The sequence below is a fragment of the Globicephala melas genome, chromosome 10 (genome assembly GCF_963455315.2).
Source record: "Globicephala melas chromosome 10, mGloMel1.2, whole genome shotgun sequence".
Classification (NCBI taxonomy): domain Eukaryota; kingdom Metazoa; phylum Chordata; class Mammalia; order Artiodactyla; family Delphinidae; genus Globicephala; species Globicephala melas.
This window is the reverse complement of record NC_083323.1, coordinates 95,717,719-95,738,972: the sequence shown is the minus strand read 5'-3', so window position 1 is coordinate 95,738,972 and position 21,254 is coordinate 95,717,719. Positions and strand designations below refer to the sequence as shown.

The following is a 21,254-nucleotide window of genomic DNA, read 5'->3' as shown; positions in this document are numbered from 1 at the left end:
CTTGCAAGGCTGAGAGATTCATGGATCCTTTTAATTGTTTGACTCTCAGAATATATCATAACCTCTAAACATACGGCAAATATAAATCTCATAGTGGGTAGCTGTAGGCTTACTATAATGGTGATTAGCTGGGCTTCTGGAAATCCCAACATTTCTCATGGGACCCTGGGTATAAGTCCCTAACTTCTAGGGTTACTGTATAGGATACCAGGGTGAATGATTCTGGCATAGTTATAAAGATTCAATAGTTCAATAGTTGACATTTCTGGACTCCTTTTGCGAGTTCTATTTACCCTGGAAATGTATTCTGAAGAAATCCCTACCATTGGAATTCCCTCATTTCCAATGAAAAACTCTGGCGAGTACCTGTAAGTGTTCACTGGGAGTCCCAGAGGGGGACCCAAGTCTTCCTCAAATTGTAGGATCTTTAATCTTTACAAAATCCCAGAATGCAAGCAAGATGGCTTAGCCCACACATCAAGCTGCAAGGGGGCACTGCCTCTCCCAACGATATTTCGCTATATTTAATAGCATTTGAAAAAAAGAATGTTAAACGCATGCTTTTAATTCTTTTTTCCCATCAATCTTACCAAGAATGTCAGGGTCAACTAATCAAACCCAGTGAGGGGTGGTGAGGGGGGCAGTAGAAGACAAATGCTTTCACATTTCTCTTTTCCTACCCTGGCAAAAACAAATTTAAGACCAGTGCCAGGAAGATAAAACCATAAACATTCTTTTTTTTTTTTATTAAGAAAGCATGCAAACAACAACAACTTGTGAGACCATACACCCCCCGCCCCAGCCTGCACCAATGCAAAGCATTATGGGTGGTATGAAGGACTCACCAAACCAGAAACGTGGGGGTTGAAGAGAGAAAGGCAGGGATGGGCGGATCAATACCAACGAATTGCTCCTTCCATCCCTCTCCTCCACTTTCTCCCTTACTTCCTCTTTTAGGCAGTGAGCTCCTGCAGTTTCGCACACATCACCCAAGACAACAACAATGACAAAACTTTCACGGCCAGCAACGCTGGACCAACAAGACAAAGTAGGATTCTTTCCATTTCATGGAGGGTAGGGGAAACCGAGGCCCAAAGAGGGTCAGGTTTGTCCTGTGCCATTTAGCAAGGCGGGGTTTAGTGGAGAGGAGCTAAAATCCCAGAAGGCCTGACGGCCAATCTCCAGCCCTAGCCCCAGACTTCAGTTACTCCGGCTGCCTGCCAGAGTTCTTAATGACCCTCGTTTTCAGAAGACACAGATGAAATATAAACAAGAGACATTTACATGTCTGATTTAGTCTACCCTTGCAAATCCTGTATGGATCTGGGTAGAAAAGGGGTTTAGAAAAGAGTGATGATTTGTCAAGGGGGAATCTTAGGGAGAACAGATGGGACGTTGTATGTAGGAGGCACCTTGACTGGAAGGGTAAGGAAGACACGCCTCAGATAAGGACACTGGGCAAAGGCGTGTCACCACCCTCAAGAGAAATTCTCCCTTCCCCAAGGGGAAATCTTACGGCATACTTCAACCCCACTAACTGCCCTCCGACACCATGGGGGATTCACACCACTCACACCCCTACTTCTTACAAAGAACTTCAAAGAAATAAAGTGCTGTTTAGTTAACTGCCCTTTCTTGACCCCTGACTTCAGCCTCACTGGACGTCTTCAACAAACTCATATAGCATCCCTTACAAAGAAAGGAAGGGGCGGATGAGGGGGACAAGCAGGAGAGCAGAAAGCATGGGTAAATAAAAGAATATGAACACAAAGCAGAAATCACAGAGAGAGTGGCCTTGTCCATTCGGTACATTTTGTCCTGCAGCTTTGAGAAAGTGAACATTCAGCAAAATAAAAACAGAAGTAAAATTGTTCTCCCCTCTCATGACTAAGATTCAATGATTAATATCAAATATACACTAAGTACTTTGCAGCAATAAATCATGGCCACTCCTTGTTAAAGGAGGTTAAGTTATCCCTGTACCTTTCTCTGGGCGGGGGCGGTCTCCCTTGGCCCTCATGGAACTCTTTGCTTTAGGTTACTTATTCCCCTCTACCAATTTCCCTTCACCCCTCAAAAGCCTGATTGCCAAAGCCTCAGCCCCAATGATCTGGATTCCAAGAGAAGCATTTGCCTACATTGTTAAATAACTGAAATATTCTCCACCCACGTCTATGCCAGCTCCCCTCTCCTCCCCGCACCCTCCTGCCACCAGTAGTGTAGGTTTGGTTCTGCTATGATGGGTGGGAAAGAGATTCCCGTCTTGCCCTAGGCTGTGGTGAGACTACAAGGAGTAATGGGTTACTCTCCTTTCTTGAGAATGCCAGAAAATGGGGGAAGAAAATACCATGGGTGGAAGAGATGAGTAGACAAATAAAGGAGGACAAAATAATATTTGCTGAATGAGATAAGGGGGTGAAAGGATAATTGGTAAATGCAAATAAAAGCCACAGTTGATTTCCAGAGAAAATGATGTTTAAAAAGTCAAAATGGTTCAACTGAAACCATCTCCAAAAAGCTGAACCTACGCTGAAGAGTTGTCCTCATTTCCACCAGAGAAGCAGAGTTCTGGCTAAGCCCGACTCTAGCTCCTACAGAGAACAGGCCAGGAATAAGCCAATGGCAGTTTATCTGACAGAGTAGCACAGACGCAATTTCTGACTGTCTTATATTCCATCATCCCTCTATGATATTCTACCCGACCCAACCCAGACCTCCTATTCCACTAGGATTTTATTGCCACCACCATCACGCTCACCCTTGATGGGGAATGAGGGTCAGCAGAAGTAGGATTGGAGAGATAAAGGGACAAGGAAGAGCTCAGAGGACAAAATTAGCACCATTGAGTAAAACCTGCAAATTCATGGTTGCCAAGCAGTGTTTTAGATCCCTTCTACTCGATAACGTGGCTTCTCCAGTCCTGGATCCAACGGATACCCACAGAAAACAACGTGGGGCTGAAAGGTGGGACTAGCGCTGACTTTCCCAAAACGAAAAGGAAATCAAAGTTTGAGACCCTTCTCTGCGGCTCTCATGGCCTCACCTTCCAGCCAGATGATTTTAAATTAGCAAGAGGTGGACGTGGTCCATGGTGGAGGGACAGGAGACCGGAGACAGCATATAACCAATAATAATAATAATAATATAATAAGAATAATAATAAAAGAATTAGGAAAAAAACAAGAAGGAAGAGGAAGAATGAGGCAGAAAAGAGGGGGTTGTCTTCGGCAGCATCTTGCGGTGGCTTCTCTGGCAGAGAAAGAAAAAAAAAAAAAAGAGGATATATATCTATATACAGGCAAGGGCGGAAGGGATGGGCTGGGACTGTGCTTTCCCCACTGCCAGACTTCACCACCCAGCCCTGGGCTGATGGCCAGGCTCTCAGATGCACTAGGTAATCAAGTCCCAGTCGAAGTCATCGGGGATCTCCTCATTGGCCCCAGGAGGTGGAACTGGCGGCCGAGGGACCATGTGGTGTGCTGTGGGAAGAGAGAAGGAGATTAAAAGGAGAGTGGATGGGAAGCCGTTCTATCCATCTTGACGGATGGTCGTCAACCCCAAACACCACCATGGGGAAGGTCTGGGGAAACTATGGTCCTTATCAGCCCAGAGTTATTTTTGTTTCCGGCCACCACTTCAGTGAGATCTCAGGAAAAACTCAGAGTAAACTAGGCCACATGGCAATGTCACAGTATGCAGCCATTAAAAATTATACTCATGGGGACTTCCCTGGCGGTCCAGTGGTTAGGGTTTTGCGCTTTCACTGCCAAGGGCCCGGGTGTGATACCTGGTCGGGGAACTAAGATCCCACAAGCCACGATGCGCGGCCAAAAAACAAAAAAAAAAGAAAAAAAAATTATACTTAGGAAGACTACATAATAATGACAAAAAAACATACAGAATATACTATTACATGAAATAGCAATACAGAAATTTGTATACAAATCGCACGGAAAAGGAAAACTTGGACAAAGAGATGAACGTCACCTCCAAAATTGAAAACACTGTGGTTAGGCAGCATGATAACAGTGATTTTTCTCAAATGCATTTAAAGGTGAAGGATCTGTTCGTTCTGTAGTATTTATGGCAATTTAGGGTCTCCCCACCTACTCTCACCATCAGAGGTAGTTCAATCCCAGAACCCTGATACTAGAGGTCAGGAAGACAAGAAAGCAGATGTGGGCACAAAGCAGGTACATTTGCATAACATGTTCATGTCATTTGTCTGAGTGTACCTCCCACTTAGATTCCGAAGCCAGGCATAAATGTTCTACACGTCTATCTTTTGTTTATAGCCATGCTTCTACTTCCTTTCATCACTGCAGGCACGAGCTCATTTTAAAGTAAGTCGGTCTTCTTTAGTCTCCCATGACATACACCTCCCCAGCAGGTGGACCACCCTCCAGCCTTGAGAATCAGGAAGGCTCACCCCCTCCCGGCAGGTGCAGGCAAAAGAGCCAAGAATGCAGGTTCGGAGCCATAGGAAAGCCAAACGACTCGCTGGTGGTGAAACAAGCTTCCTGGTTCTTACCTGGGCGATTGTATCCTGCTGAGTCCTGGGTGGCAAGTGGGTACATTGGTGATGGACCCGGGTAGAGGTGGGGGGCTTGAGGGTGCACATAAGAGTTCACTGCCAAAGCAAGACAAGAGTTAAGTGAGTGGGACCATCGTATTCAAGGAAGCAGAGTCAGACAGAGAGGGATAAAAAAGTACTCTTCCTCCCCTTCATCTCTTCTCCCTTCCCTGCTCTGTTCTGTAGCTCCTGTGGGCATCAAGGCTTTCTGCAGAAGCTATCAGTCCTCACCACTTAGGGCACAAAGGGACCCGATACTAGTGGAGTTCAATATCACAGCTATCAGAAGGATGACAAATATGGAACTGTGATCATTGACTCTTACTTCACCAGTTTGAAGACCATATAACTGTAGAGAATCACAACTCCACCTAATTACAATCCAGGGAAGGGTTACTGAGACACAAATTTGGAACAGGGACTTTCTCCTCCCTTTTCTTCAGTAACCCTGACCTCCCAGATCAAGATCTAAAAGGAATCATACGGTCTATTTCTTTGGCATTTGGATCACTGCTCATAAGCTGATGTTTCTCAGTTCCCTTCTGCCCTTCTCGTCCCCCTTCCTTTACATCATCCAGTCTCCACCTCCTTGGCAGCCTGCTTTGTGCGGTACCTTGGTTCATGGCTGGCTCCTGCTTGCCACTAGTGAGGGCACAGGAATCAGCAATGCGGGCGGGGGCGGGTGGCCGGTGGGAGCCCCCCTGTGGGGGCACGTGACCAGTCTGAGTGAGGAAGTGGTTGAGGGAGTCACACAGATTGGCAATGTGATGCTGGTCCAGGCTCCAGTTCTTCTGCTCTGCCTGCCGCAGACTCTCCATCAGCTCTGCAAACAGAGCAGCAAGAAAGGCTAGCCTTGCAGACGCCCCAATGCCCCTAGCGGCTCTATGCCCAACTCACTGCTCCAACTAGATGGCCAATCAACACTGCTGATTATATGCGCTACCAATAACTGACATCCGTTAGAGTCCTACATTTTCAAACTCTCATTCCATTTCTTCCTTACTAAATTCTTTTCTTTTTTTAAATTTTTTTTAACATCTTTGTTGGAGTATAATTGCTTTACAATGTTGTGTTAGTTTCTGCTGTATAACAAAGTGAATCAGCTATACATACACATATATCCCCATATCCCCTCCCTCTTGCATCTCCCTCCCACCCTCCCTATCCCACCCCTCTAGGTGGTCACAAAGCACCGAGCTGATCTCCCCGTGCTATGCGGCTGCTTCCCACTAGCTATCTATTTTACATTTGGTTCCTTAGTAAATTCTTATTATAATTTCCATCTTTCTGATGAATAAGTTTCAAAGTGACTGAGTGAATTAGCCGTGGTCACAGTGTCAGTAAATGGTGACAAAACTACAAAATAGTGGTCCAGGGTGATGAATTCCTGAGAGTCTTGTTCTCCTGAAGATAAAACTCAGTGGAATAAACCACCGTCGTATTTTGCATTAAGGCAGAAATTAATTAAAACTAACTTGAAGAGAGCATCAATATTATCCACCTTGTGTAACATGAAATCCTCCATCCTCAAGCTTCACTTAACCATCCCCTCCTGGTTCCAGTTTCCATTGGGTTTTTCCACTTCCGCTATATCCCTCTTCCCTCCAGGCACCATCCTTTGATCACTAACCTGAGAACTGTGACTGCTCAATGCTGGACCAGTTGAGCCGGTTCACCATCTTGAAGCTTTCCTTTAAGGAGTCAATATTGGAGCACCAGTCAGGAGGAAAGGCTGTAAAGAGGGGGGCGTGGTAATGAGACAGAGTGAGGGGCAAGAGAGCCGCCAACTGACAGCAGACTGACTACTGAATGCAAGATTCTTGTGTCTACGTAGGTTATCAGCTGCATGACCGAGATAATTTTGGACTCTCCCTCCCTGGAGATTTAGGACAAACAAAGCTATCGATGCTTTAATTACAGACAGCCAAGCTCATGGGCAAAAGAATATGGAAAACCATCCCAATTTATCCAAGAATTCTCTAATACAGAGCTCCAAGCAGCAACCTCTGTGGCTCAGACGAGCTCTCATGGGAGAGAGGCTACAAGACCCACTGTTAAACTTCCTAACCAGCCGCACCTCCTGCCAGAGTCAGAACAGGGGGCTCAGCCCGCAGTCCTCTAGGGTCTCCCTGCACCCTCCCTACTCACCAAAGCCAGTGCTGTTGATGGGAGCCTGGCCTTGTGCCTGTGGCGGCGGCGGCGGCGGCTGGGCAGGGTGGGTGGGGGGATGGTGCTGATGAGGGTGGTAGCCGCTGTGCTGCAGCGGGGGTGGGTGCATGGCCATCACAGGGGGCGGCCCGTAGCCCTCGGCCCCCGCTTGCTTCCCCCCTGGTGGGGCACAACCATCTGGGCTTGGGGTGTGCAGGGGGGGCGCACCGCCCACATTGGAGGGGCCCTGGGCGGGTGCCTGCTGCGGCTGCGGCTGCGGCTGCGGCTGCGGCTGCGGAGGCGGCGGCGGCGGCGGAGGCGGCGGCGGCGGCTGCTGGTACATGTAGTAGTTGTTAGAGGGCGGCAGGTCCCCCAGGAGAGACGAAAAGCCTGCGGGGAGGGGCGGGGGCGGGGGGGGGGGAAGCGGGTACGTGAGCGGGGCAACGCATCACTCAGGACGTCCACTGGCTGGAGACGGGACGTTCTGGGACAGCAGGGTCCCCTGGGCCCCCTTCCTCCCCCGCCCCGGCAGGGGTAACCGACAGACGGAGGCCCTCGACAGCACCGACAACCGCTGAAATTTTAGCCAAAAGGTCAGCATGCACCTTTTCATGCTATTTTTCAAGGATCTGGGATGTAGTCCTGGAATCACAGTTTCAAAAGACATCGGACATCAGGTAAAGTTCCAAAAGCAAATTATAAACAAAACAAAGCCATGGGCCTCTGTTCTCTCCTTTTCCTTATTGTCCTACACGCTTCTGCCTCTTGCAGTCACTACGAAAAACGGAGTCTGGGTACGCAGTAGAGTGGGGACGGATGAATTTCTCAAACAGATGGGGCAGGGAAGAGCTCGAGATGGAGACCCGGGCTTTCAGCCTTCAGCCGTGATTAAACTTGAGTGAACTCTCTGCTGTCCTTGCTCCATCTGATTTTTTCCCTTTGTTTCTGGGAGCCCTCCAAGCTCCCTACTTCCAATCAACCAAATCACCTGAGTTGGACTCATTTCTCAAGCGAATGCTGCAATCTAGCAACACAACTCTAGATAGGAATCCCCTGGGATATAAAAGACAATTAATGACAATTAAGACAATTTTCCCCAAAGTGACTCCTAACCACTTTTTTTTTTTTTGCGGTACGTGGGCCTCTCACTGTTGTGGCCTCTCCCGTTGCGGAGCACAGGCTCCGGACGCGCAGGCCCAGCGGCCATGGCTCACGGGCCCAGCCGCTCCACGGCATGTGGGATCCTCCCGGACCGGGGCACGAACCCGTGTCCCCTGCATCAGCAGGCGGACTCTCAACCACTGCGCCACCAGAGAAGCCCCTATTGGGAGACTTTTTGAGAGATTGTCTGGTTCAGTGCTCTGTGATTCCTGTTTCTTAAATTTTTATTTTTTATTTTATTTTTACTTTTTATTTTTTTGCCACACCACATCGCTTGCGGGATCTTAATTCCCCGACCGGGGTTTGAACCCACGCCCCCTGCAGTGGAAGCGCGGAGTCCTAACCGTTGGACCACCAGGGAATTCCCCTAAATTTTTAAAAAGAATTTAGAGGTAGGGATGAAGTCAGGACTTTAGGTGAATCATGAGATCTTGTTCTGTCCAGTGGCCTTGGATAGGCGGCCGGAGATTAATGGAATGATAAAAAGTGGTTAGGGGCTTCCCTGGTGGCGCAGTGGTTGAGAGTCTGCCTGCCGATGCAGGGGACATGGGTTCGTGCCCCGGTCCGGGAGGATCCCACATGCCGCGGAGCGGCTGGGCCCGTGAGCCATGGCCGCTGAGCCTGCGCGTCCGGAGCCTGTGCTCCACAACGGGAAAGGCCACAGCGGTGAGAGGCCCGCGTACCGCAAAAAAAAAAAAAGTCTCCCAATAACGGCTTCAAATCATTCTCTTATGGTAATTTGGGAAATTTGAGTATGGATGAGATATAAACTGATATTAAGGAAGCATTATTTACTGTGTTAGGAGTCATCATGGCAATGCATAACTAAAAGAAAAGTCTTCGTCATTAAGGATGCATACTGAACCAGTATTTGCAAGTAGAACGATGTGCATTAAATTCCTCCATTTAAAGAAAATCTGGGTGGTAAACAAAACAAGCTTAACATATCGGTAACTGGTAAAGTTGGGCAATGAAAACATGAGGGTTTATTATACTATTTTCTCTATTTTTGCATCTGTTTGAAATTGTTCCTAATTAAAATTAACATAAATACGTTAAAAAATAAAATTAAATTGTTCTCACAGTGAAACGCAGGGATTCTTAGGAAAAGGAAACTACTGCTGTCCCCTAGTGGCCATCCTCAGAATGACTTGCTGGCAGCCATAAAATCATGGCCCTTAGTTCGAACAGATGGGGGATTCCTCCAACTCACTTACTGAAACTAATGACCCAGCTCGCCTCTTGAAACAGCTGTCCTTCAGAACTAAGCCAGAAGAGCTCTGACTCCACACAGTTGTGGCTCATGACATGCTTTCCCTGACCAGTGATCAACCTCTCCTTGTGTTACAAGTAAGAAAAAGAGGGAAAGAAGAGAATGTCCCCATCTGTTCAAAAACCCAAGGACGTCTCTGCTCCCCTCCGCACTCCAGACTCACCATGCTGAGAGGACGAAGAGGACTTCTCCAGCATGGATTTGTAGAGGTTGCGGAAGGACCAGCTTAGATCCTGAAAATTGATCTCTGAGTAGGAGAATTTGAAGTCATGGTTGGTGTTGTACAGGGGAGGGGGACCCTCGGTGCTCTCTCGGCCTGGAGCCCCTGCTGCCACTGCTCCGCCATCCACAGACCCTGTGCCCTGCAGAAAGAGGTAAGAAAGACTCGATACATGTCCTACGTGAGGGACCAATACAACCCCTTAGTGGACACCAAGTTCTCTGCCTGTCCTCTTCATCCTCTCCCACCTTTTCAATGAGTGAGCATCATTTTCTCCTTCTCTTCTCATTCGTTCCTATCTTGCTACATCCATAGTCAATCTTTCCTTTCTCATAACCTTTTTGGCTCTCTTTCTTGTCTTCTCACCACTTTTTTTCTGATCTTTCTTAAAACTTTGTTGTCTCTCTCTCTCCATCTCTCTCTCAGCTTCCCTCTTTCCCTTTCTCCTTCTTTCCCAATTTATCTGCCTACCATAGCACAGATTCTCAACACATAATTTTGAACCAACAGATATATGAATCTATTCAACCATCCATCCATCCATCCATCCATCCATCCATCCATCCCTATATCCCCTGCCACCTCCACCTCCTACCTGGCTGTAGCTGGCAATAGATGTGGGGCTCTGAAGTGGCATCTGAGGATTCCCCTCGGGAGGCAGTGAGGCTTCTCCACTCCCTGGAACGCCTCCCCGTGGGCTCTTGCTTGCCTCCTGTTCTGGTGAGTCCTGGGATAGCTGAGGGTTGTGAAAGAAGAGAAATCTATAAGCAGATGCTAAACATCCTCCCAAGACCAATGGTTCCACACCTGCTGGTATTTGACCTTGGCCCCAAATTTAGGAAATGACTGAAAAAGCAGGCAAAGATGTGGAAGGAGCAGCTGGCTCATAAATGGCATCTCATTGAGGTGGAGACTTACATCATCATCGGGAGGGTGTCTTCTCTTTCGGGAGATGTCAGGGCAGGTATCGATTGTCCAATAAGAGCCCTAGAAGAAGAACCCATCCCCATAAAGAAAAAAAAAATCATTATATACGGAAATTCCCACCTTTGGAAAAGTAGACATTTGAAGGGATTTTCACATAAAATAAGAGTTATATTTTTTAAAATATAACTGGACTGAAATTCAACTATACTTCAATTTAAAAAAATAAATAAATAACATTAACATTAAAGAAGATCATCTATCTGGAACCTTAAAAAAAAGAAAGAAAAGAAAAATGACTGTAAATTCACAGGACTGTAATCCTGAGGGTACCAGCTATTTTTGAGGACTAAATTTGTCCTAACAGCTCACTGAGGCCTCGATCATTCTAGAGGGACAGAACACAGCATCTAGTTCAAAGAGCTGGAAATGTCCAGACCAACCCTTCCCTTCCACGTGATCTGAGGCAAAAGTGTCTTGGACTTCAGCTTCCACAGCTGTCAAACAAAGAGGATGATCGATCCCTTCTCCCTTCTGAAGGTAAAATCATGGGATTCTTATACAGAAAAACTCCTACAAAGGTTATTAAGCCCACCTTTTACACCTAGAAAGAGCACCATGCACAAAAAAGGGGGCATCAAGGTCCATTTTTTAAATAAATATTTCTATTTAAAAAAAATTTCAGTCTTCCTTAGTCATTCACTCTCATGGGGACCCACCAGCTTGATAACCAAGCTCTTCCTTTGAGGAAAAAAATAAAGCTGCTTCTCTAATTAACATGATTTCCTCTTCTGGGTAATTAAAACAGCCATAGGACTCTAAGCTGTCAACCACTTCTCGCTCCTTCCTCCCCTCCCTTCACCGCTTACAGCAGAATCTCACCTTCCCAGGATCATCCCGAGGTCTGGGCACCTTCCGGAAACACTTGTTGAGAGAAAGGTTGTGCCGAATTGAATTCTGGGGAAGCAGAGAAGCAAGTTAGATTTGAGCATCGTGCAAAGCAGAAAATTTTCCAGTAGTGCCCAGAGGGACACAAAGGGATATAACACACACTAAAGCTCAAGTATCAGGGTGAACAAAGCACCTCTTAACTATACTGATGGAGGAAATTACCTATCAGATAGCAAGAGCAATGAGATAAGAAAAAGGAAGCAATTAAATTGATGAGAGGTAATGGCTGTAAATTTGACTATCAGGTGCTTCTAGAAAGCTGATTATATAGTTTTTCCATCTTTCCACCTAACTAACAACAGGTATATAAATGCCTCTATATAAATGCCTCAAAATCACATCTGCCCAAACCTAAGTGTCCATCAATAGATGAATGGATAAAGAAGATGTGGGGTGTGTGCATACACACACACACACACACACACACACACACACACACACCAGAATACTACTCAGCCATAGTAAAGAATGAAATTTTGCATCTGCAGCAACATGGATGGACTTGGAGAGCATTATGCTTAGTGGAATAAGTCAGACAGAGAAAGACAAATACTGTACGATATCGCTAACATGTGGAATCTGAAAAATACAACAAACTAGGGAATAAAACAACAAAGAAGCAAATTCACAGATATAGAGGACAAACTTGTGGTTATTAGTGGGGAGAGGGGAGCAGGGGCAATATAGGAATAGGGGAGTAAGAGGTACAAGCTATTGTGTATAAAATAAGCTGTAAGGCTATATTGTACAATATGGGAAATAGTCAATATTTTGTAATAACTATAAATGGAGTATAATCTTTAAAAATTGTGAGTCACTATATTGTACACCTATAACTTACATAATATTGTACAGCAACTATACTTCAAGTAAAAAAAATCACATCTGCCCCGTTCCTTAATTCATTCTATCAGTCGTGAAAGAACAATGTTTTAAAGCTGATGATGTGGGAATTCCCCAGCGGTCCAGTGGTTAGGACTCGAGCTTTCGCTGCCAAGGGCGTGGGTTTGATCCCTACTCGGGGAACTAAGATGACACAAGTCGAGTGGTGTGGCCAAGGGAAAAAAAAAAAAAAGCAAAAACTGATGATGTGAATGATAACAAAATATAAATTATGAGTGAAACAAGGCCCACTTTGCCTTTGTCTTCTCAACAGCCCATGGAATGGTCACACTTGGAGGAAAGAAATATTGTTGCTACATGTCTTGGATGAGGTGGGTGGAGGCTATGGCAGCTAGGAGGAACATATTTCTAAAGGAAACACTAAATGCTTTCAACAGTCTCCAGCTCATCATCTGGTCTGTATGTCAGCCGGTGATTTAAAGAGTGACAGACCTACATTAAATCCCCATTCCTACTCAACAACTGGCAAGCGAGTGATTGCTCCAAAGGACTGAGAATATCAGTCTTCCTTCTTTGTTTGGAAGAGGAGGCCCCTTTTTCCTTTATCTCCAGCCAAACAACTTATCCTCTCCTTCCTTGCATGGTGGATGAGCTGTTGGGGAAGAACCTAATTATATTATTCTTTTTCTTCGTACACAATTTTTCAAAAGATGCTGACTATGTGGAATGAAGCTCTGCAAACCTGACGAGATGCTACCTCTAGGTAGGATGGAGCAATGCCACGCTCTGCACATGACTTCAACAGAGCAGAGTGGCAATAAATATCTGTGAAATGAACCAGAGGATAAGAGGGTCTGATAAGCGTCAGCATCCTGTTGCCCCCATAACTATACTTAGTGGCTCGGTATCCCTGGCGTGTCCCCGATACACCTTACGGAAGTTGTTCAACTCTGGAAAAAAAAGTGACGGATGGGAGATCTGAGATTTTTAAGTTCACACAACTCTGAGACGCTCAGAGTGAACTGGACCAGGTTATAGGAAGAAATAAAAGTAGAGGAAAAGGTTGTCAAGGCTAAGAATCATCTCAGGGTATAGAAGCCGTCCCACCTTCCAACCAATGCCAGCATTCTTGTAATAGGGGAAGTTATCACAGATCCAGCGGTAAATCTCACTGAGGGTCATCTTCTTGGCTGGAGAGGAGTTGATGGCATAGGTGATGAGGGTGGCGTAGCTGTATCGGGGTTTGCCATCCTGGTGGACGGCTGCCTCATCTTTGCTCAGGGTGGCGTTAGGATCTGTGGGTGAGCCTGGTGGACACTTGCGGCTGCTGCCTGGAGGCCCAGCCTGGGAGGCACTCCCAAGCTTCTCAATGGTAGCCCGGAGGGTCAGCTGGGGGAGCCAGTCTATGGAGGTGAGGCTACTCTCTAGGTCAGAAGCCATGGTACTTCTGGGTTCTGTAGAGAAGAGGAAAACAGAATAGACAAATATTACCTGTGGTTACTAGTGGCAAGTAATAGACAAATCCTAGGGCTTTAAGGGAAGGAGAGGTTCTTCCCACTCTAATTCCCGTAGAAGACTCCTCCCCTGGGATAGCCCTCGACCAGGTGTTACCAGAACCCCCAAACGGATATGTCACCAGCCACCTACCAGGTGATAGACTGGTACTTATTCTACATCTTCACGTGGAACACGGCCAAGAGGCCTCTCCCTTCGCACAGGACTAAAAAGCAGATCAAACCGCCCACCAAACTGAGCTATTCCCTCAATTCTTCTCACTTAAAGCCCTATAACATAATTTTTTTAAACTATGTAGAAATAAATTTTAAAAATAAAATAAATACGTAAAATCAGCTAGAGTCTATTCTCCAATTATGTGATGCTTATTATATTTACATTCAACAACCACAGATAGATAGCACGGGTGAATGTGCAAAGAAAAACAGAGTAAACACAAGTGTACACTAATGAAGCGCACACCAACACTTTTAAAGATGTTTCACGTCAGTTCCATACCAGTGCTCACCCTCTTTATCCCACATACGCGTGCACATGAGGCATATTACATACTTCCCAACATGTTACATGTGACGACCAGCCACGCACAGATGCAAGACGGACACATCAACAGCGGCTCACGACCAGAGATCACAATGAGACACACGGCATAACGTTACCCATAGGGCACAGAGTCACACACAGAGCGAACGGAGCCCGAGCACAGCTGCCCTGGCACCTTTAAAGCTCCCCCTGGCGAGCTCCCGCCCACAGACACCGACACCAGGAAGAAGTCATTGGCAAGGCCCTCCCACCTCTCGGCCTGCCCTGCTGCACTGAGCCAGGGAGACACCCAGCTGCGCGCTCACCGGTAACAATCAGATCGCCGGGCTAAAAATAACCACTCTGGGGCTAAGGGCTAGCTCCCCTTCTCCCGCCCTCCTCCTCTCTCCTTCCTTCCCGGCCTGGCACGCACGCTCGCTGCACCTCCATGCAAACTCCTGACGCTGCCAACCCGCCCACGCCTGCTGTCTGCACGCCCGGCTGCCACCCACGCAGCCTGGGCGCTCTTGCAGGCGGAGAGGTGCAGCTAGAGTGACGTCGCGGTGGGGGAAGGTGAAGAACGGTGGGTGAGATCTGTATCGCAGAATCTGGAAAGGCTGGCAGGAACCACTTGGTAGCCATTTGGCTCTCCCCTGGGGTCGATGCCAGCCACCCCCCAAGCGCTTGCTGCCTGACCGGCTCGTGCCTGCACAGCCGGCCAGATTCCAGCTAGGATTTCTTCCTCGGACCCCTGCTGAGGGTCCATCGAGGCGTCCAAGGCTAACATGCCTCAGAATCCTGGACAGAAAACCTATTCCGTATATAACCTCTAAATCCACACCCAGATAATACGCACGAGCGTTACATACAACTACACACACATCCACACACTCTGTAGTTAGAAGCTCAATCGCAGATAAGCCTGCCTACCCCAGTCTCCGCCTCCAACACATCTTTCAGGCTATTGGCTCCCTCTTCTAGTTAGAGACTCTTCTCCCCTGGAGACATTCTCCGAAGGGTCAGCATTCTCACTCATCTCCCAATTCCCCAAGTTTCCCACCCACGCAGTCTCTGCAAGCACGCGCATGTCCCCTGCCCTGCGCTCGCCAGCAACACGCCCACTCCCGAAGGCTCAAGGAAACACCTTAGCGCCTCGGGGGCTTGGGCAGCGTGAGACCCAACTGCAACCCAAGAATTGCTTGACAGGAGAAAAAACTTTAAAGTCCCTGTTCAGAAACAGCACCACGGTGGGGTTTCCCCTTTATCCTTAGCTCCTCTCCCCACCACTCTCCTTGCCATCCCACCACCACCATCTTGCCCTAAAACCACGGAAACTTGGAAACTAATAGGGACATTTAAGCATTCCAGGAAGCCTCAGACCTCCTAGCGCTTTACTAAGTCAAAGCAGCACAGCTTCTGGGGTAAAGCAGGGTGCGATGGGCAGCCACCTGGTCCTGTAGCTGGGTTATCCCAGCTGAACGGTGACATGGCGATGAGCAGGTTCACGATGACCAGGGTTCTCCTGGGTCTGTAAGGAATTTTACCCTATTCCCTATTGTCTCCCGCTAAAGCTCCTTGGGAAGTCTCACCTTAAGTACACAGAAGCCTTCAGGGCACATTTCATTTGAAACTCTCCAGACATTGGACAGGGAGGGACATGAGCGTACAATCAACGTGGTTTACAGAACCCATTTGGCAGTGCCAATCACCGTGAATTCCGGAAAGCGAAGCACCCTTGGCCTTTTGCTACTTGTTCTATGCCCTTCCCTAGCACTTCCCCAGTACCAGGTTAGGACACTGAGGTTAAATTTAACCTTTCTCCAGCACCCTCCCAGCCAGCCCTCCAGATACCGCCCCAGCACTCAAAATATCTTCCGATAGACGCAGCGAAAGATCCTTGTGATCTTTCAGCACCATTCTCCCTAAACCCATCCCATTTCCTCACCCCCATCACTTTCCCATTCTTGAAGGGCAGCCCAGTGTGTGGAACCTCAGAGAATGAGGTTCCTTGATTCTATTCCGAACCTTGACATTAACTCACTAAAGGTCCCGAACCGCCCCTTGCTCCCTGAAATCTTCCTGCCTCAGTTTCCCCCTATCAATAAAAGGGATGCAGTCATAAACACTGTCCAAGCTTCATGCCTGGAGGCACGTGAAAGAAGCTTAAAGAGCCAGTGGCTGCCCCACATGCCACACTCCCCAAAATAATGGCATCCGGCTAATGTTCAGGGCTATTATTAGAAAGGCACACAAAAGGTACTTCCATTTCTCAGTCCAACCAACCTAGTTACCCAGCAGGTGGGCCTCGTGCCACTGGGCTGGGGCAGAACCTGAGTCAGGCTACATTCTTCTCTTCGAGCTGGAAGACTGAAAGGAAATACCCATAGAAACTGGGAAAGGCAGCCAAAGGGCAGGCTCCATCACATCCATGGAACGTCTAATGAACACCACACTATTGGGAGAAAGGCAAAGAAGAACAGAAAGACATTCTATGTTGGGGGGGGCGGGGGCTGATCCTGGGTGAGACATGTAAGACCCAAAATAATAGGCACAGTTTTCTTCCCATTTTCTCTGAAAGGTCAGTAATTGTTCTCTGTATGGTGCCAAGGTCAGACATTAAGGAATGATAACTTCCTGCTCTGTACATAACGCAGAAACTAATAGAGCAGTGGCTAAGTCTGCCACATTACCGATTACCAGCCAGGCTGCCTGGGTTTCAATCCTGGCTTTACTACCTACTGGCTGTGCAACCTCAGGCAAGTTACTTAACCTCTCTGTGTTGTAGTTTCTCCATTGGAAAACAGAGGTGATAACCGTACCTACATAGGGTGGTTGGGAGGATTACCTTGAGTTAAAATTTTTAAAGCACTAGTGTTATGTAAGTATAGCAATTACCATTTTTGAATGAGAAAAAAAGGAGAATATTAGCAATTGAAAATTAGAAAATGGACAGACCATCCAGGTAAGCCTGGAAGTAGCGAACTTGCAGTGGTTTACACCCGCACTGAGTTCTCAATAGTTTTCAGGATGTCAGGATCTCAAACATTTCCTTTGGGGGGAGTGTCGCCCCAGGACTGACCAATGCCAGGACTAGTAAACTCCCCAGGATGAAGAAATGGGGGAATATCATCCCTTATTTTTCCGGGGGAACTAGGTCTAGTCATAAGACATGATCTGGAAAGTAGCACCTTCTAAGTCATAGTTACTCCAAATCAATAGCCATATGCTTCTAACTGATTCCACGGAGGCAAGGAGAACTAGGGAAACTCAGTCCCAGCAGGGCCAGTTACACTGTGCGGCAGTGAGACACCTGCAGGTGTTGTGGTCCAGCTCTCTCGGAGCCATTCAACAAGTAGCATTCCAGCATCTGGTAAAGTACTTTGTGAGAAACAGTCTGCTGTTCCACAGAGCTGGCTCTTTTCAAAAAATGGGGGAGGGAGTTCTAGAGTTAAGAACCAAGGATCCTCATGCTATTTACATCCGAAATGGAGCTCTCTTATCAGTCCTAGAAGAAGTGGTCCTAGCCTGAGACTGGGCTGCCCTGCTGCGTGGGATGACTCTCATGCAGCCATTCATGAGGGCTCCCACTGGACAGCGCAGGCCAAGCCTTTCCTCCCAGCTGGGCATTCTCACCAGCACCCTCTCCACGTTCCTACACAGGGGCACCTGCTCTTAGAGGCCTACCAGAAACGCACAGTTCTAGGTAACTGGAGGCTTAGTCTGAAAAGCACACACGTACCTGTCCCCACACCTTGCACGGATGTGGATAGAGCCACATCCACCTGAAGTAAGAAACAGACGCACATCATTCTACAGCACAGCCATACAAACCTGAATTAGAGCCCTGTCTCACTGACCACGACTAACAGGTAACTTCCAGGACCCAGTGGATGTACTTAGAGACTCAGTCCACCCAATGCCCGGACAGAGAATGGAGGAAACATCAAAACCCAGATAAGATGAAGCCTCCCACTTAGACTCTCTGTGGGGTCTAATGCCCCTTACAGGAGACGAGGTATTTCCTAAAGGTGAGGCAGGAGAGCAGGCACCCAGCTAGGGATCCCAGGTTGAAAGGCAGAGCACTACTAAACCCACAGCCCAGGCTCAGCCAGAAGGAGTTCCTGGCACCTTTTTCTTGCCTTTTCTGGACAGTCTGGGCTTTGATGATTCCTGCTATTATCTTATGAAAGAAAACTTACATACAAGGTTCCAGAGACCCAGAATTGAACAAGGAACAGGGAGGCAGAGGGTGAGACTATTAGGTGCTTTTCTGAAAGGAAACTCCTTGGGGGCTCAAATCTCCCTGGCAGTCAACTGATTTTTTTTTTTTTTTTTTTTTTGCGGTACGCGGGCCTCTCACTGTTGTGGCCTCTCCTGTTGTGGAGCACAGGCTCCGGACGCGCAGGCTCAGCGGCCATGGCTCACAGGCCCAGCCGCTCCGCGGCATGTGGGATCTTCCCGGACCGGGGCACGAACCCGTGTCCCCTGCATCGGCAGGTGGACTCTCAACCACTGCGCCACCAGGGAAGCCCCAGTCAACTGATTTTGATGCAAGACTGGAAGGAGGCTAGGCAGCAACCCTCCTCTCCTCCTCTCCAGGATCTGCTTTCTCCTGGAGAACCGTCAGCAAGACAGGAGTGGTGTAGGGCACTGGGGCAGTGGTACCCGGCCAACATTAGGGAAGAACTTCAACCCAGGGCTGGCATTCCCCTGGAATGGGATCCCCATTTTCCCTGTGGCCTCTTGGTGCTGGAGGCAAGGTGAATGGAGACAGACTGGTTTTCTTGTCAAGGGAGCAGTAATCACAGTGGGCTGCAGAGAACAGCTCCGGTGGACATTAAGTGACCTAGGGTTACAGGTAAGAAAATGTAATACCAACGGAAGCCCCAGACAAGGCCAGGCCACCAAATGCCACCACGACTTTAGTGGGAGCCCACTCTCTGCATGAAAAGGCCCAAGGATGGAGAGTGGCACGGGAGTCTGGCTGGGATGTGGCTTGCCATCATTATTCCACTGTGTGGATGGAGTGCTGAAGATGCAGGTGTTTTCTGATATCCTTTTGCCCTCAGCATGAAAACATACACTTCCCTAGGGACCTCAAATGAATCCCATCCCTTTAGTCCCCCAACACTAAGAAACCCATTTCTCAGAGCCTCTGCAGCAAGATGACGGCTTGAATCCAGTAGCTTCAGAAGGTTCTGAGTTGTTACTCTACCTTCCCCAGTAATGAAACCCAAGAGTCACCATCTCAGCCCCCTACACCCACTAGTACCTAAAGATGACAGAGAGAAGATGAAAGAAAGCAAGCACTGACCTGTCTCCAAGTCTCCCCCAGCAGAGGGACAGGACCACTTGGTACTGGAGTTTGGGGTTGGAGGGACTCCCCTCTTCAGAGGCAGATGAAGAGTCTCATCCTCAGTGGCTCTTCCTGTACTTGGCTGAGCCCCCCAAGCTGGGGAGGGGAACTGGGTCCCCTGAGGAGGAGCGGGGGGAGGGGGAGGGGGAGGAGAAGGCGGTCCCACCTGGGGAAGGTGGCACAGTCCCCACACTCGGCCGGTGACCCTGGGGACGAGGGGAGGAGCCTCTCCCAACCGGGAGTTGTCTCCTCCCCCTTGGGGGAGTCCCCCTCCCCCCCAAACTGAATCTGTCGGGAGTGGAGGGCTCTTTCTGTCCGCTGGAGATCTGAGCGGAGGGGCTCTGCCCTGTTCCACCGTCTAGGTACAAGGAAGTTGGGGGGAGCTCTTCCCCTCTCCTGAAAGGCTGAGAGCTGAGTCCTTTTCTCTCCCGGGAGTGTCCTCTGCCGCTGAGTGTAAAAGGAGTCCTCTCCCCTGTGGGTGGGATGGAGGGTGTCTACTCCATAGGCATATCCCCCTCCTTTATGCCTCAAAAGTCCAGAGCTGAGGAGAGTGGGTTTGGAGGAGTGGAGGCTCGCCGGGGCGGTCTCACTCGCTGCCTTTGGTAAGGATCAACCCCTCTACTTCGGGAGCTCCATCCCCGGGCCGGTACAGGGATCTTCCTCGCCTCTAGGAAGAAGAGACTCGTCCCCTAGAGAGGTCTCTTCTTTCCCTCGCCCGAACGCGAAGGGTCATCTCTCCGGCCGGGGGAGAGGTGGCTCCCGTCCCCGCTCCCGCCTCCGCTCCTGGGGCGCCCCCGAGGGTGGGGTTCTCGTACTCCCCGCTCTCCCGGAGCTGGCCTGGGCAGCTGGGGCTGGGAGGCCGCGGCTCCCGACGCCCGTCACTGCTGCGGCGGCGGCCGCGCCTCTTCTCTGGTCCCGTCCCGTCCGCTCCCGCCGGCGCGTGGCACTCCCCGCGCCTCCACCGCTCGGGCTCCGGCCAGTCCGGGCTCCCGGGGAACCAGGAGGCGGACGGACGGTGTCAAGACTCGGCCGGGGCTCGGGCTCCGCTCTGCTCCGCTGCAGGCCCCGGCTCCTCCCCGGCCTCCGCGCCGCGCTCGGCGCTCCTCCCCCGCCCCCGCCCGCCCGGCCGGCCGCCGCCGCCGCCTCCCCGCGCGGGTTAAGGAGGAGCGGGCGGAGCCGAGCCGCGGGCCGCGCCGCCGGGGATGAGCTGCGCCGGAGGAGCCGCGCCACTGGCCCCGCGCTCCCTGGGGACACGCCGCGCGCCTCCCGCGGCCCCGGGGACGCACGCCGCGCTCGCTGCCCTCCGGCCGCCACCCCGCCACTTGGCCCCGTGCAGCTTGCCATCCACACGAGATGACACCCCCCTGCTGTCTGTCGGGAGAGTCCCTGTTTCGCGCCGCAGGAACTGTCAATTTCAGTTCAACGCTAATTCTGCTACACTGACCTTTTTTCATTGTCTTCTACACGCAGATGAACATCGGTTTTCTCAGGAATGTCTTTGATGGGCTTCTTTTTCCCCTGGGATAGCTTTGAAAGGGGTATGGGGTTGGGCCGAAGTTAGTCTGTTACCTTGATATCATCCCGGAGTTCAGTAAATGCTTGTGGAATGACTGAATGTAGAAAGGGAAAAACGAGCGTGCAACGGAGAAAACTCTGGACTAAACATCAGAAGATCTAGCTTTATAAATTTGTGCAAGGCCCTCGTTCTATGGAATCTTGGTTAGCGAAGATGAGATCCTGATGCTCGCCCTGCCCACCCAATAAGGCT

The 21,254-nt window shown here is 49.2% G+C and overlaps 1 protein-coding gene across 6 annotated transcripts; it reads right to left on the bottom strand.

Moving 5' to 3' along the window:
• Positions 1 to 717: 717 nt before the first annotated feature.
• On the bottom strand, positions 718 to 21,138 carry FOXJ2 (forkhead box J2). Of its 6 annotated transcripts, none has more exons than XR_009565484.1 (12): positions 20,931 to 21,138; positions 19,445 to 19,958; positions 13,201 to 13,547; positions 11,182 to 11,256; positions 10,294 to 10,362; positions 9,971 to 10,111; positions 9,319 to 9,517; positions 6,722 to 7,111; positions 6,204 to 6,305; positions 5,187 to 5,396; positions 3,788 to 4,630; positions 718 to 3,479 (listed from the first exon to the last, which is right to left on the bottom strand). XR_009565484.1 is itself a non-coding variant. In XM_030834518.2 (11 exons), exons 2-11 carry the CDS (start codon positions 13,531 to 13,533, stop codon positions 3,391 to 3,393), a joined length of 1,707 nt encoding a protein of 568 aa, XP_030690378.1. In that variant the 5' UTR covers positions 13,534 to 13,547; positions 19,445 to 20,580; the 3' UTR covers positions 718 to 3,390. The 6 variants fall into 6 exon arrangements, 1 of the variants encoding a protein (XP_030690378.1); XR_009565483.1 differs by lacking the exon at positions 20,931 to 21,138 and adding an exon at positions 20,302 to 20,580; XR_009565487.2 differs by lacking the exons at positions 19,445 to 19,958; positions 20,931 to 21,138 and adding an exon at positions 16,414 to 16,511.
• Positions 21,139 to 21,254: the final 116 nt, after the last annotated feature.